At 45.4% G+C, this 17,055-nt stretch overlaps 1 protein-coding gene across 2 annotated transcripts in view; it reads left to right on the top strand.

The window, feature by feature from the left end:
- The window catches only part of MKLN1 (muskelin 1), an 808,470-nt gene that overhangs the window by 84,825 nt on the left and 706,590 nt on the right, over window positions 1-17,055 (top strand). For both annotated transcript variants that reach the window (XM_086918927.1, XM_086918926.1), the window contains exon 2: window positions 10,854-10,923. In XM_086918927.1, coding sequence (XP_086775053.1) covers window positions 10,854-10,923 — 70 coding nt within the window. The remainder of the gene's footprint in view (window positions 1-10,853; window positions 10,924-17,055) is intronic.

Below are 17,055 nucleotides of genomic sequence, written 5' to 3'. Positions count from 1 at the left end.
CAGATTCATATTCAGTAATAGCCCATGCAATCCAAAGCACAGCACGGCTACTCCCATCGACTTCTAGAAAGCACAACGCGTTCTTTAAACAAACCAAGCCTCCAGCAGACCGGGAAAACCCCCCCTGCTTTTGTTTTGATTTGAACAAGAACTCCTGAAGTCCCGCAAGAACTGTTAGTTCTTGGTGACGTCTTATGTCCAACCTTATTTCAAACCCGGCACCTTTCAGGTATAAAATACCAACAGTTGCCTTAACCAAAGACACAGTGGTTTGGAGCAGAGCGGCCATCTACTTGCCCGAGAGCCCAGCTGATGCGAGTGCCCGCGGAAGCCGCCCCTCCTGTTTGACGCACTGAGAGAGACGCTGTCTTTTTCTCCAGCCGAGAAAATCCAGCTCTGGTGTTTCCAGCCTACCCTTGCGGGTTGCTGGGATATCGAGTCCTGAGGAAAGAGATACCAGACCTCCCACATTCTATTACCAAGGTACGGAGCTGACTAAACCCTTAGGAGAATTCTTGATGCAGATTCTTGGCAAAATTATCTTAACCAACTTAACTTAACACTGCTACTTACTTGTCCCTTCCCACGTATTAGGCTTAGGTCAGGTACAGGTTAGGTAGGCGTAGTTAGAAGCACCAGTTGAGCCTTTTAGTCAATGTATTTATGTATGTATATATTTTAACCATTTTAAAGTATCATATGGCTAAGAAACCGTATCAATGCTTTTACAGTATTATTTCATAATACTACTTTTACTGTACACACTTTACTTTACTTTAAGTATTGCAATTGTGGCAATTCATTTCTCTTGCATGAGAAGGAAGACTGCTCAATCAATAACACCTTTTTATTGAAAACGCCCGTCTCTCTATTTCTCAGCATTCTGGTGAAACTAAGTATGCACTGCTGACTGAGTGAAATATCTGTCTATTGTTTTCATACGACTCTAGAGATATACTCTTATTCTGAGGGAGCAAAGTTGTCATGTTTATGCGGTTGTCGGAAACTGAATCCCTTCTTGTCTGAGCCAGGGAAGGTTATCCCTCCCTCTTCATTCAAGAAAGTTTCCAGTGACCTCTGAGCTAGCTGGTGCAAACCTAAATGAAGTTTAACATAGTCAGTAAAGACCTAGATGACCTCAGTCCTACGTCTACACTGCTGTTTGTTATTCCAATGCGCAGAGCCTATTGGGAAAATAGGAACAACACTACAATAGACTCTGCGCATTGGAATAATATAAACTATAGATTTGATGTAGGACTGAGGTCTACTAGGTCTCTATCAAATATATTAGACTTAATTGTAAGTGCCAGCTAGCTCAGAGATCACTAGAAACTTTCTTGAATAAACAAGAAGGGATTAGTTTCTGACAACCGCATAAACATGACAACTTTGTTTCCCAAGAATAAGAAATATATCTCTAGAGTCGCGGAAACAATAGATAGTTATTTCACTCAGTCAATCGTGCATGCTTCGTTTCACCAGAGGTGCAGAGAATTAGAGAGACTGGCGTTTTCAATAAAAAGTATTTCTTGAACAGTCTTCTGTCTCATGCAGGAGAAATGAACTGCTACAATCGTAATACTGGTTGCAAAGTACAATGCATACAGTACGAAGAGTATTATAAAATAATACTGTAAAAGCGTGATATGGCTTCTAAGCCATAAAATACATAGAATACATACGTTAATAAATAAAGACTAAAAGTACTCAACTGGTGCTTCTAAATTACGCCTACCCCGGTGTACCTAACCCAAGTCTAGTACGAGGGAAGAAGTAAGTGAGGTGTAGCTTAGTTTCAGTATTCTTTGCCAACAATCTATCCAAGAATTCTCTTAGGGTCTAATCAGCTCCGTACCTTGGTTTTAGAATGAAGGAGGTCTGGTATCTCTCTCTCAGGACTCGATTTCCCAACAACCCGCAAGGGTAGCTTGGAAACACTGGAGCTGGATTTCTCGGCAAGAGAAAAGACAGTGTCGCTCTCAGTGCGTCTGCTGGAGGGTCGGCTTCCTTCGGCGGCAGCGAGCTGTGTCGTGTAGGTAGATAGTCGAACTGCTCCAAACCACTGTGTGTTTGTCTGGGCAAGTGTGGGCATATTTATACCTTGAAGGTGCCTAGTTTGACGTAAGGTTGGACATAATAACGTCATCAAAGACTCAGTTCTTTGTAAACTCCATGAGTTCATACCTAAAGTTCAGAAAGTCACTTAAAACCTTCCTTTTCCCCAAAGCTCCCTAAACTTTGCTTCCTCATTTCGCTCTGTTATTAATTGTTTTAGCGCTGGGACGCTCAAGGGCAGCCATGCGCTCTATAAATCCAATTCCATTCCATTCCATTCCATTCCATTCCATTCTTGGATAAATCAGTATTCAAGCAAGGAGAATGCCCTTTCTTCTGAAGGCGGGTTTTTCCAAGAAATCGTTGTGGATTTTCGGAACTAGTGGAAGTAGCCATGCCGTATTTGGACTGCATAGGCGAAGTCTAAATATGGTTATGGTTTCTATGCCTATATAAGGATATGGTGATTTATACATATATGTGGGCATGAATCTGGAAAATTACACTAGGGTCCTAAATTCATATACAACAGTGTCATTCACATTTTCCTTCCACCCACTACACCATTGGGCAGCAGGTCATCTAACATAAGACATTGGCTAACTTCACTTTGAGTTCTGCTCTTTCACAAGGCACACATTTGCACACAAAATAGTTCCATCCAGGTGCTGCCAGAGATTACTATAGGAATGAGTACTTTTGAGACCAAAAAATATTTTAGTATTTAGCCAAAGTTTTCTTTTTAGGTCTCGACTGAGACTGTGCATGTGCTGTTGTTTTTGAGACATTTTGTTTGATTGCAGGGGGCTTAGAGACCACACATTTTTTAGGTCAAGCCTATACCATTCCGCAAGGAATGGATAGGGTTGAATTTTAGTGTGTAAAATAATTGTCAAACCAAGGGCGGATTTTCAACAGTTCACGTGAACAAGCACGCGCTTTTCCCCTACAGGCACCATCTGTGCTTCCACATCAAAGCAATCAGCCTCCCTCCCACTGGCATCTGAAGCTTCCCCCAGCGTGCGCTCGGCCTCAGGCAGGCATTTCTCCTCCCCTAATTATTCACTTCACTTTCACGGCCGACAGGCAGTGCATTTCTCTTCCCCCTCCCTCCCCACAACAATGCCAAGAGCTTGTTAGTGATTCGTGACCCTTGTCATTCTTTCCTTTCAGCATCCTTCTGTTTTCTGTCATCCTTGTGTGTTTAATCACCTCTAATATGGCTCATTGAAATCCACGTTGAGTAACAATGAAAGTTATTCGGGTGGAGAGAAGAATTACATAATTAACTAAGCTATAAACTTTTAGACTTAATTACCCAATGAATAGGTTCAGTTTCTAGGGCGTCGAGTGCAACCCAAGAAGCTTTATTAAATGGATTCAGTCTGGGCCAGAAAGTTATTTGCGTTCATAACTCGGAAAATGAGTATTTGCTCCCTGGGCAGATGAAGTAACGCTTGAAGTAGCTGTAACAAAACTGATGAGACACAAATAAGAATATGTGGTGCAAGAGGGGAACCTTTCATCTTCTCAAGAGCTCCATCTGATGTGTTTTGCAAAACACCTCAATGACATCGAATGTTGGAGGTTTACTTAAATTGTTTGAGTGAACCCATTGTAGGCTTTGTTTATAATTAACTCTTATGTTATGCATAATCCTGCCATCTAGTGGTGGTATCCGGAATATACAGTTGTTTTACTCGGAGTATAACTGCCCCGGCTCGTTCACCACCCTTATTGCTACTTCCGATGATGATAAGTTGGCCGCCGTAGTGCTCTTCACTGGCCTGCTATCATTATCAAATTGTGTTTTTTGCCTGCTCTCAAATTGTGTTTTTTTTTTGCTGTGTGGGTTTCAGTTTTTGGAGGTAGGGACTGGAAGGTTAGTACGGCACACCACTGTTTTAATTGCGCTTTTTAAATGCCATTCAATTAGACCTAAACAAAACAACCCAGAAACCACAGAAATAATGTAAGCAGAGTATGATTTGGCAGTGAGGACGATTAGTTTAAAAACATTTAAGCTTTGCCAGGAGAGCACAAAAGAGAATTATTTGGAATCCATCAGTTACAATGAGTGGGTTACAAACGCATCAAGACGGGAAAAGAAACTAAAGTGTCTGATGCAGCAGACACAGGAAGGAACCGTCCAGCCCCCACCCCTAATGTTGTATGAATATTACAAACAGCAAGGGATCAGTGGGTGTCTCGGGCCCTCGGTGCCGCTGTGCCTGTTGCTGTGCCTGTTGCACCAATTAAAGCCACGCTCCTGTACCTACCAGTAATCTGTTTATCAGAGAATGGATTTTAAAAGCGCCTGGATACCCTATTGAGTGATTAGCTGCGCTGTATAATTCCTTAATGATTATTATTGTACATATTTAACCGTAACAATGATTATATTGTTTTCCTGAAATGTGTGTTTGAAGAAGTTTCCAAAGACTGATTTAATGTTGCCTCTAGAGTACGTCACAGCAGCATAGTTTACTGGCTGTGGTGCTCTCACATCACCCACATGCCATGAAATCCCTTAAAGTATTCGAACACCTTGGCATATTCTCTTCCATTCATGAAGGAAACTGATTTTCTAAATTGTGCTGGATTCTAGATGGTTTACAGGTGTGTAGCGTGACCTGAGTAGGTGGCCGGGAGGCACATTGCAGACTTTTCTTCAGTCATTGGTGGCCCATATGGCCTGGAAGTAGCCCCACCGCTCTTGATGAATGTGGGGAAGTTTGGTGTTGGTTAAAGTGCACGGTAAATGTTTAGAGTGGCAGCCGCCGTTGTCTGAGGTCAGTGCTTGCGATATCCAGTTAATATCAGTGGCGAACGGAGAGGCTTGGCCCTGTTTTTGAGAGTGGGCCAAGTACCTCTGGAACTTTCCGCTTTGTGCATCCGGGTAAAGGGACATTTGGTGAAATGTGCCCACTGACTTGCGTGTCCCAAATGAAAGCGGGTTACTGTGACATATGATGGAAAAACTTTTAACTGTCATCACAATAAAATACACTGAACATAATCTTCCCAAAAGTTATTTACAAAAGTTTAAGCTATTGCCATTATAAATTACAATAACTTTTATTTAAGTATTAATTATTAAAAATAAATAAAAGCCATTGTTATTTGTAATAATAATACATCTAAGTCATGTAAATACAACACATATTGCTTTACAAATGCTATAGGTGTCACGTTTGCGAAAGTTAAAACTATTGGCATTGTAAATGACAAAGCTATTAATATCGCTAGTTTCAAAACCAACACATAAATAAAATATTTGTCATTTACAATACCAATATCTCAAACTTTCCTAATGCGAGACCTATTGCATTGCAAATGCTTGTTTACTATTGAGGGGCTTCCTCATCATTCTCATTTGCTTTTTCCTCTTTGGACAGCACATGCCGACTTGACTTCCTCTTCTTCTGTTTGGCCGTCCCCTGGCACATGGCCCAAGTACTGCTTTTTTGCTGAGTGTCCTTCTATTGCTTCTACTTTTGAAACCACGTTTTTAGGTCTCGGCTAGCCGCGCGGAAGCGCGTCTCCGCCGAGATCTTTTGTCAGAGAGTGTGCTTCCCAGGAGACACTCCTGGCGCGCGCAGGCGAATCTAAACTGGCACGCGCATTAGTACGAGCGCTGCGCGAGGCTCCCACACAACACACGCATGCGCATACATAGAAACAGAAGCGCTCACGCACGCACATACATACAGAACCCCCCACTCATACACACACACAAACGCGCACACAGACACACACACACACAAGTGCACCGCCCCCCCCCCTCTCCCCTTTAACTTACTGTGGCAATCTGGGGGACTCCGCTCTCCGCACCTGCAGGGAGAGTTGACGCTGCGGCTCCTTTCCCGGGACTCCCTCTTGGTCAAGGGAGTCCCGCAACACGTGTGCAACGTCCTGTTGTCGGCCCCGGGGCTCTCCACGCTCGCAGGAGCCCCGGGCCGCTCGACGCATTTCCTCCGCCTGCCTCCTCTTCTGGTCCGGTCGCTGCTCCGCCCCCGTCACAGGCGACCTTGCCTGACTTCCGGTGCGGCTGTGTATGGTGCGTGCACGCCTGACCTGCACGCCATGCAAAATCATACCTATTGAATTTGTCAAGGCTTATTTTGCATTTTAATCTTACGTGCGTCAGGTAAATTGCACACCCACGAGCGCACACACTCGAACACAGCAAGCCTTGGGCATCGTCCAATACGGTAGGTCCTTTAATCCTGGACCTTTGCTTCCGCCTCCATTTGAGAATCTTTCTCAATGACCATTGGACAACCAGGTTAATAAGTGTGGAGACAGCCAGCCACTGATCTTATATTCAGTGCTTTAATTGAGTCGGTGCTGTACGCACCTTACCCTTAGCTTTGAAAAAAGATCAGCAGCCGCTGAATATGGAGTAAGCAATAATTACAATGATTCACTGTTTTCTCATCCGCGCTGCTATTGTATCACAGACAGCAGAAAAAATTGCTTTGAAAAAGGCCTCGCCGTCTCCCATTTCAGCTCCTTCCAGGAATCTGCCTTTATGTGCCGCGCGCTTTCTTCTGTATGGTCTCCTTTCAGCCGCATAAAAGAGTCCAGATGCACGCCTTTCGTGGGAGGGGGAGGGGGGTCCTTCCCTGGTTTAACTCGGTTTATCTGTAGCTACCTCACTGAGGTGCCTTTCTGCATGTCAGCTGTCACTCATTGTGAGTGACACTACAACTCATTGCCATGCCAGATTGGTGCTTGCGTCGGTGTTATGCAATCAATTAAGCACTCTCACGTCTGGCAAACGTCACTCAAAGCAGAGAATTAGCTAAACATGCAAAACAAACAAAATTGCTGAAAACGTTAAATGAAATATTTTTAAACGTTATCTGCCCCTCAGTTTCCATAGATGTGAAATGAATGGTGGTCAGCCATCAGCGGTAGTATTTTTGTGAGAAATGTTTTAAATATGCATCTGCTCCACTTACAATTTTTGAGCACACCTGAAATCTGCTACCACGTCTGTGCTTTCTTGAAAGTAGCCATCCGGGCCAGTAGTGAGTGCAGAGTAGTGAGTGCAGAGTAGTGAGTGCAGAGTAGTGAGTGCAGAGTAGTGAGTGCAGAGTATTGAGTGCAGAGTGAGTGTGCAGAATGCAGAATAGTGAGTGCAGAGTAGTGAGCAGTGAGTGCAGAGTAGTGAGTGCAGAGTAGTGAGTAGTGAGTGCAGAGTAGTGAGTGCAGAGTAGTGAGTGCAGAGTAGTGAGTAGTGAGTGCAGAGTAGTGAGTGCAGAGTAGTGAGTAGTGAGTGCAGAGTAGTGAGCAGTGAGTGCAGAGTAGTGAGTAGTGAGTGCAGAGTAGTGAGTGCAGAGTAGTGAGTGCAGAGTAGTGAGTGCAGAGTAGTGAGTAGTGAGTGCAGAGTAGTGAGTAGTGAGTGCAGAGTAGTGAGTGCAGAGTAGTGAGTAGTGAGTGCAGAGTAGTGAGTAGTGAGTGCAGAGTAGTGAGTGCAGAGTAGTGAGTAGTGAGTGCAGAGTAGTGAGTAGTGAGTGCAGAGTAGTGAGTAGTGAGTGCAGAGTAGTGAGTGCAGAGTAGTGAGTGCAGAGTAGTGAGTGCAGAGTAGTGAGTGCAGAGTAGTGAGTAGTGAGTGCAGAGTAGTGAGTGCAGAGTAGTGAGTGCAGAGTAGTGAGTGCAGAGTAGTGAGTGCAGAGTAGTGAGTAGTGAGTGCAGAGTAGTGAGTAGTGAGTGCAGAGTAGTGAGTGCAGAGTAGTGAGTAGTGAGTGCAGAGTAGTGAGTAGTGAGTGCAGAGTAGTGAGTAGTGAGTGCAGAGTAGTGAGTGCAGAGTAGTGAGTGCAGAGTAGTGAGTGCAGAGTAGTGAGTGCAGAGTAGTGAGTGCAGAGTAGTGAGTGCCGAGTAGTGAGTGCAGAGTAGTGAGTGCAGAGTAGTGAGTGCAGAGTAGTGAGTGCAGAGTAGTGAGTAGTGAGTGCAGAGTAGTGAGTGCAGAGTAGTGAGTAGTGAGTGCAGAGTAGTGAGTAGTGAGTGCAGAGTAGTGAGTAGTGAGTGCAGAGTAGTGAGTGCAGAGTAGTGAGTGCAGAGTAGTGAGTGCAGAGTAGTGAGTGCAGAGTAGTGAGTGCAGAGTAGTGAGTGCAGAGTAGTGAGTGCAGAGTAGTGAGTGCAGAGTAGTGAGTGCAGAGTAGTGAGTGCAGAGTAGTGAGTGCAGAGTAGTGAGTGCAGAGTAGTGAGTAGTGAGGGCAGAGTAGTGAGTAGTGAGGGCAGAGTAGTGAGTAGTGAGGGCAGAGTGCAGAGTAGTGAGGGCAGAGTGCAGAGTAGTGAGGGCAGAGTGCAGAGTAGTGAGGGCAGAGTGCAGAGTAGTGAGGGCAGAGTGCAGAGTAGTGAGGGCAGAGTGCAGAGTAGTGAGTGCAGAGTGCAGAGTAGTGAGTGCAGAGTAGTGAGTAGTGAGTGCAGAGTAGTGAGTGCAGAGTAGTGAGTGCAAAGTAGTGAGTGCAGAGTAGTGAGTGCAAAGTAGTGAGTGCAGAGTAGTGAGTGTGCAGAGCAGTGAGTGCAGGTGCAGAGTGGTGTGTGCTGTTGAGTGCAGCGTGCTGTGCATTGGCAATGTAAATGACAATGCCATTTATTTATGATTTAAAGAAAAAAAAAGAAATGTCATGAGCAATGCCAATAGCTCTACCTTTAATGATGCCGAGACCATTGCATTGCAAATGCTTGTTCTTATTATGGAAGCAATCCATAAGAGTGCATGTTGCTTGTCCCCCCACCACCCTCCTCCTGCTGTTTGTTGTGTTGCTTGTCCCCTCCCGCTATCTATTCAGTTTGCTCCCTCTCTCTCTCTTCCTGCTGTTTCTCATATTGATTAGCTCATCTTACAGTCCGTGTTGGTCCTGCCCCATTCCCCTGCGTTGTGTTGCGTGCCCCATCCCCCTGCGTTGTGTTGCTTGCTCCATTCCCTGCAGGCCCATCCTGCGTTGTTTACCTTCCGTATTGTGTTGCTTGCTCCATACCCCTCCTCTGTTATGATGCATAAATATTAGTCGTGGTGAAGACACGAGCAGGAAAAATACACGTTACTGAATTGATGTGTTTGGGTTCATTCATTCAAAGGACAGAAATGCCATGGCTTGACTTTCGCAACACACATGGATAGACAAGTTCTCATTCAGATCAAGGAATGGGCCAGGAGATACAATTTCTGATATTTCTACTTCTGGGGCAATTTAACCTTGATGACACTTGCATTGTAATTAAAGAGACACATTGTAATTTTCAACTGTGTGGTACTGGGAACCCTCCTCCTTTCCCTCCTCTTGGTGCTAAAGCAAATCGGAGAATATGGAGATGATGTGCATGTCAATGATGATCCCAGCAGTGTGCAACAAAAGTCAATGTCCACAGCAGAGCTCGTCCATCACTACTGTTCGATATAGGTAGAGAAAAGGATTTGTATGCCTGTTATTTAAGACCTATTTATTAATCCTTCTTCGGACTTTGTGAAGTATGTAAGATAGAACCACAGAAGCGCAATGACGTGCCACTGTGCTAAATGCATTGGCAAAGCCAATAGATATTGCCTGTGCAAGAGCAATTTGCTTTGTCAGTGTCTTTCAGTCATATTATACAGCAGTGCGGCTGCAGAGCAGCATGGCTAAAAGTTAGAAAAGCAAGTGCCAACAGCGCTACGAAAAAAAGTGATGTGATGTGGCCAGCGTTTGCCACGCCAAAGCACTTTTTTTCTAACTTTCAACCATGCTCTACTGCTCAGCAGCTATTCGCCTGTTTAACACGGCTAAAAGACATTAACAAAGCCAATAGCTCTCGTATAATCGAGACCTGTTGGGTTTGTAAATGCTTGTGTTACATTGTTGAGGGCCTAGCAGCTCCCCCAAAAAGTAATATTTTACAAAAGCCATGCGAAAACAAAATCCGCATTGACAAACCCAAAAGGCTGGCAGCCAACACCAGACCTATTGGATTTGCTAATGCTTATTATAATAAAAGATTGTTAACAGGCGTGTTTCTAGGTTTGTTTAGCTCCTTTGTTTAAAAGACGAGCGAGAGAAACTTAGGCCACAGGCCAGTTGTAATATTCTTATGAAATTACTTTTTAATATTGGTGTTCTTTGAATTGTAAATATCTAGACATTCATTGGGTTTTGAAGCATTTAACAAAGACACTGTCACACGGCTGACTGACTGTGCAAAAGAAGTTAAACTTTATCAAATTTTTCTCCATCAACTTTAGTAGGTAACCAGTCGCCAATTGCACCATTTCATGCAGTTTGCTCTATGTTTATGGCTCTTTCTGTTGCACACCCATATGTGTTTGTCACAAGAGAATAATCGTATTACCTTTTATTATCCCTTCCGTGCTCATGACGAGCTCAGCTCGTCATGAGGCACGGTGCTCGTGTGCTCATGACGAGCTGAGCTTGTCATGACCACACCCATTAATATTATGGTCCAGCACAGCAGGGGAAGTTCAAGAGCAGCCAAGGTGTTAAAGATTGTTTCAATCCACGAAACACTGCCAACCTTTCAAAACTACAACATAAGTGAAATGTCTAATAACCCCTTCCAAGACTCGATGGTCACTCAAGAAATAATTATTGGGGACATGCCTGATTTTAGAGTAAGCTATATCTTTAGCCGTTTACCTATTAGCTATTATATTGTTATGTGAATCGTGCTACATTTACAATAATAAAGATAAAAAATATGGCTTAAACAATTTCAGCCAAACCTTTCTGCTCTTGATTGTATGGGATATGCTAATTTATAATTGTTCTTCTTCTCCTATTTGTGTTTAGGAACATTCTAGTGGACAAACCCAGTGACCAGTCTTCAAGGTGGTCTTCAGAAAGCAATTACCCCCCTCAGGTATGTCATTTATTCTATGTATGCAAGCATGTATGCTTTATTTGTGTAGCCCAAACCTCGCTGAAAAGCAGCAAAGTGCTTTACAGGCAAAGGTACTGTCAAGGAGTGAATAGAGAGGCCTTGCTGAGTACTTAGAGTGGAAGTGGACGGTTTCTTAGTTGTGATGTCCCGTTCTTAGGTCTCGGCTGCGCAGCTAGCTCGGCGAGATTTAATGATTTTGAGGAGTTTTGGTAAAGGGCTTTAAGCCCCACCCCTCTTTTCCATTGGCCGGCGTCACCGTTTATGCTAAACGGTGGCCAGCCATTGGAAAAGAGCTTTTTGTGACGTGTACTTTTGGCTTTTTCAGACAGCCGACTTGGACGGGCTCGCCTGATTTCCATGCGTTGCAAAAGGTTTCTTATCTTTATGGGGCCAAGTGTTTCAAACACATGGCCCCATAAAGACAAGCTCCGGAGCGATCCTCTTTCGCTTTTGGAGCGCTTGGTGTGATATAGAATGAACATGTGCACTGATGTGCCAGTTCAAAATGTCAATGCATGGGTTTAATAGCTTGGACATATGTTTAGGGCACACTTTGATCCTGCTTGTTTCATATTTGATCGGTTACGTAAAATACTACAATGTACCCTTCACAGGGCTTTAGTTTCACCCGAATCCCCTCCTTGAAACACAACCCGCGTCTCTAATTTACAATTTGTTACGAACTAGAATATAATTATTATTAAGTAATCTATGTATTCTTAAAGACACTTTTGTGCCTATAAAGGTCGTGGACTGAAAACTAACCTTGGGCAAAGCACTACGCTACGCTCACGTAGTTTGTGAAGTTTCCGCTACTTTGCACTACGCAAATTGCACGTAGCACAGTGCAAACACGCGTAGCGTAGTGGTCATTTTTTGATTGCTCGCGGTCCTCAACGTCAAGTTGGCGATTGCGAGCAAGCAAAATGACATCCCAGCGAGACTTTTTCCTCGTTCGCGATCAGCAACATCAAGTTGCTGATCGCGAGCATGGAAAATAAACCTCCTGGCGAGATTCTCAACGCGGGGAGGTCAGGTTTCTTATTGCGAGTGGTCACGTATGCTCGCGACCTCTCGAGCGGCAGAAAACTACAGCTCGCACTGTGCAAGATGACGTTTTCAATGATTGCACAGTGCCGGATGCTTGTCTGCACTGTGCAATCATTGAAAACGGCATCTTACACAGTGCGAAAAGGCTACTACGCAGTTCACGAAGTGCTACGGGTAGCTCGTGTAGTGCGAAGTCCACTTTGTGTATCTTCACGTAGCACTACTTCGCAAACTACGCCCAGCCCTACTGAAAACGTAAGTTTCGTCGTCTGAACAGCATTCTTCGTTTGGGTTCGGCATCTCATCCCACATGTCAAAACTTCTTCCTCTTACTTTTTTTTTTAGATTTCGTTCATTCGACATGCTATCTGTTAGGAAAACTTTATAAAGAGCAGTTAAAATAAAAATACTGAATATTAAAATGCAGATCTGTACAGTTTAGTGATTTGCTCTGTTTGTAAACAAAATCTCTCTCCAAAAGGTTTTAAAACTCGTATCCTCTATGGTAAATAGCGCCCAAAAACTTGTCCCGTCACACTTTAGGCACTTTAGTCCCAGCGCTGCCCAGACGCCGCGTGTGCGCAGAGCTGTTGGCTCCACTTACTACAGTTAATCCTAGTGCGGGCTCTGACATTCGCCTCTGCCCGTTGCTCTCGTTTCCTCATTGTATGACTTACACACCCATGCCATCCTCACAATCCCCAATTATCCGTTAAACATTTATTTAAAACGCCAAGAAGTGAAGCATGAAATTGTGATTTTCAACGGTTATGATCAGCCACAATAGTTCAATTAAGGAAATGGGTTGGAGTGGTGGGAATTACGGGAGGGCGTGTGTGTGGGAGAGACACAAACAGGTATACTCTGGTGTATGTGAGAGAGATGCGTTGCCCTCACGTCCGCGCGCACCCATGCAGCTCTGTTATGTGTCCAGCTTTTGTATGGCTAGAGGGAGGCATTCTGGACTCGTAGGTTTGTGCCCATGTGTGGTACAGGTACAATCGCGCTGTGTGAGAGGCCAGACTGATGTATGGGCGAGTCCCTTAGTGTAGTACAGTGTACACGGCTACCCCTTGTGTTGGTTTTACCAATAAGGCAGCGATTATCTGAGCGTGAACCTGTGAGTGCCCGGTTGCTCTTGTGTATGTGGGTGTGCGTGTTTATACCGCGCGTAGTGCGAACTAGACGGAATTCGAGTGCGTAGTGTGAGTAGAAAAGAGGCCAGACCAGCCTGAATGGACGCATCAGTGTGCATGCCCTTGTGAGATAAAGATGTCTGCTGTGTGGGCACATGTAACCTGCAATCCACGTCTGGACTGAGTGGCTGTCCAGGCTGCCACACTGCAGACATGTTGCTGGTCCCCTGGGTGGGAGAGCCCCTCGCTCTCCTAGGCCTGCAACAAAGCACATCCTGGGCGGGGTGCTAGGTCTCCTCCCCCAGGATGGGCAAGGGAAGCTTTAAAGGCCTGCCGCCTCTGTGAGCTTCTCCAGACCCTTTGCTGTACCCAGCAACTGGCCCCCACCAGTTCTGACCCCACTCTGGCTGAAAGATAGGCGGGAAACCCTACGTCAGGAAGGGGGGTGTGCTAGCCTGTGCCAACCCCACCCCTCTGGTGGGGGAGGTGAGGTGAAGCATAACCCCGGGCACCGGCCATCTTGAAGATGAAGAAACCTGCCCAATCACAGCTAGGTTCCTGCCCCCCTCCCACCGGAGAGGAGCAGGCTAGGGGTGTACCCACCCCAGGACAGGGACCTATTGGTCCCTGCCCTTGCCCTACCTGTAACGCTCCTATATATTCTGAACCTTCCGTCCTCCGATCCCGATAAAAGAAGAAAGAAGAAAACCCGCCGTACAGCTGCTCACAACAGGACAACACCCACTGACTTGGCTCCATCCCTACAGGCTCGTCGATCCTGGAACCTGCTCCTGCTTAATCCCGGCGACTCCTGCGGACAGCAACCTTTACCAACCAACCCCTGGTCCCAGCCAGGAAGCTCAAGACCTGCCCACTCTGCTCCCGCCGAGCCCGGCCCGTGCCTGAATGATCCAAGACCACAAGGACGTCCCCCCGGCGACTGGGACCCGAGGTCCAGTGCCCAAAGACCCTCCTTGACGAACCAGATGAAGCCTGCAGCCTCAGAACCAGGGACCCCTCCAACCGCGACCAGCCAAGGGTAAGATTTCCCGACACCCAAAGACAACCCTGCACCCGGCGCTCTGCGGCTCCCTGTGCCACCCTTTGTGGTACCTACCTCTTCTCCAGGATCCCAACTTACCTCTCAAAGTGGTGGTTGCACCTGAAGAATCACCGTCCCTGAGCCTGCAGCCTTTGTTCCCTTTTTACATTTCCTGTTGAATAACCTTGAGCTCCCGACGGCTCAAAAACACCCTGCACCCAGCCGCCCGAGTGCCTCTGGCAGTGCAAACTTTGCCCTATTCTACTTCCCCATTTGCCCTGAGCAAGTGATCAGGAGCCCAGCTCCCACAGCTGCGTGGCCTGCTAGCCAGCAGCCACCAACCAAAGGCCCCTGCCCCTCATTGGCAAACATTGGGCCTAACTACCTCTCACCCGGCTGCCCCTGTGCCGCTGAGGGTGAACCAACTGTACCTACCTGACCCTGGGGGACCCCTGAGTCTATGCCCAGAACCTTAACTTCACCAGCCGAGTACTCACCTGGAAACCGGTAACTCACTTACCTGCCATTGGATAACATTGACTGGTTTGACTCGAAAAATCTTTTAAGTGTGAAGTTTTTAAAACTTAAAATATTCCTATAAAATCAGCCGAATTCCTAAGTATTCACCTGTGATCATATGAGAAGCCAGTACTGTACCTTGTAGCCCAGTATTGAACCCCAAAAGTAATCCGAACCGGGTTTACCATTAACTTGTATTTTCTCCATAGGAATCCATTGTCTGCTTTTCTATGAAATTTCTTCTGCCTACTTTTGAAAACTTGAAATATTATTTAAAATTCGCACATACTGCTGAAACGTAATTACTCACCTGTGTTAAGTAGAGATCCCAGTGCTGGACCTAGGAACCCAGTACTGGATTACAAAAGTAACGAGAATATAGTTTACCTGTAAACTGAACTTTCTCCCATTGGATAACATTGCCAGATTTTCACTGAAAAAGTGTGAACTTTTGAAATACCTTTTTATTCCTTAAAAATCATTGCAATAACCAAAACGTTTTAACTAAACTGTTTCCAGTTCAGACCCCAGGAATGAATCTAGGATCCAGTCTTGGACTTACAAAAGTAATCTGCAAAGTAATCAATTGTAACTCTGTAGAAAAACCCATTGAGCTCTATGCTAAGTTGTGTGTAGAACTGTGTTGCCTATTGCAACCCCTGTACCTATTGTGTTTACCAAGTCATTGCCTTTCTGAAAAGCAATAATCTGAGATTACTCATCACTGAGAAAAGTATATTCTGATACCTGTTGGTTCTAAAAATAAAGCAACTATATCTTTTGGTATAAAAACAATTGGCCTGAAGTTCAGTTCTTGATTGTGTGAAACCTTTTGCTGACTGAGTGTGTACAACAAATGCTTTACACTGTCCGCTGGTACTGCCTTACTGCTCGACCAAGCTACCACTTTTGAGAGTAAGGTCAGCCCTGACTTTAACCTCTGTTATACCTCTGGGGTTGGTGGCCTCTATACACCCTGCACCTTACTTTGGTCCAGTACATATAGAGCCACTTTATGACAACCATGACTTACCAATCCTTGTCACCTTTCCCATAAGTCCTAGGGATCGGAAAGGGTGTTAGAATAAATAGGCAATATTTAAACATATTTACTTTCCTGTAATAACCACAGACTCTGGGAAAGTTTTCAAAGTGTTATCTATGCAAGATTTTCTTAGTCAAAAAGAAAGAGGCCACAATCTTGTGACCATACATTTTACAAGCAAAAATATAATCAATAGGACATAAAGTTTGTAAGAAATAACAGTAACACCTTTAAACATCGGTACCTGGGAAGGATGAGAAAGGGAAACAGTACAAGGACATACCAGATGGATTATATTTACCTAGAATGGTGCAATGACCAATCCTGGTCACGGGCTGGGGCAAAAAGACCAGGGCTGGGTTCCCGAATAATCAGGTGCCCACGGGACAAGACTGGTGCAGATCAGGACGGTGACCTCCTCTAAGTGCAACACCAGTGTCACACCCCTCTCTCTCAGCAAGCCAATTAGTACCCCGACTGGGTAATCGATAACTTCCTCCAACACCTCGATTCTTCTGACAGAGTGCTTCGCCAGCACCTCTGCTCTCGATCTCCTATATAGCATGCATTGGGTCAGTGACAGGTGGAGAAGTGTGGCTCAATGGTTAGAGCGGCAGACCCTGATGCAGAGGTCTGGCCCGGGACCATGGTTCAATTCCCGCCTCGGCGGCTCTTGGACTCCATCTCCCTGGACCTGATAATTCTCGCCTCGGTGCCTAGTCTAATCATGCGTCCCACTCTGTGACTCTGTGCAATAGCTTGCTTAATCTCCACAACGGCCCCAGCAGTGCTTGGATGCTTGGCTTCACCTTGGGGGTGCCGAGGAGTGGACATTTCACAGGGAAAAGCTAGGAAGGGTTCCACAGCGGTATGAGTGCAGCGCCGGGACGCCCCGTCGCTGGGGCAGCCGTGCGTTTTACAAGTACAACACATTTACATTTATTCGGTCAAGTCGGACAATTTCTCTATCTAAACCTTCCTTAGTTATGCTATTTCCAGGGCAATGTACCACCCCTAAATGTTGCAAATCTATGTGTTCCCCTTTAGTGATTGGTCAGTAAGACGAGGCGAGGTCATCACACCATACTAAGATGAGATCATCTCAATTGACTTGAATTGATCAAGTCCCCACCCATAATTTATTTTCTCACGATTTTATCCGCCCACCAACATTATTTCATTTTAGGATACAATGTTGAAACAATTTGTAAGTCTTCTTCCTTTTGCCAGGTCATGGGGTGAGTTTCTCAGGCGCATTGCGGGTAAGACAATCCCTGGTCCAGTTTCAATGCCACAGTTTGAGGTCTCTCGTTTCACCC

The sequence above is a fragment of the Lissotriton vulgaris genome, chromosome 1_1, assembly GCF_964263255.1.
Source record: "Lissotriton vulgaris chromosome 1_1, aLisVul1.2, whole genome shotgun sequence".
In the NCBI taxonomy this organism is placed as follows: domain Eukaryota; kingdom Metazoa; phylum Chordata; class Amphibia; order Caudata; family Salamandridae; genus Lissotriton; species Lissotriton vulgaris.
This window is presented reverse-complemented; position numbering and strand designations above follow the sequence as displayed.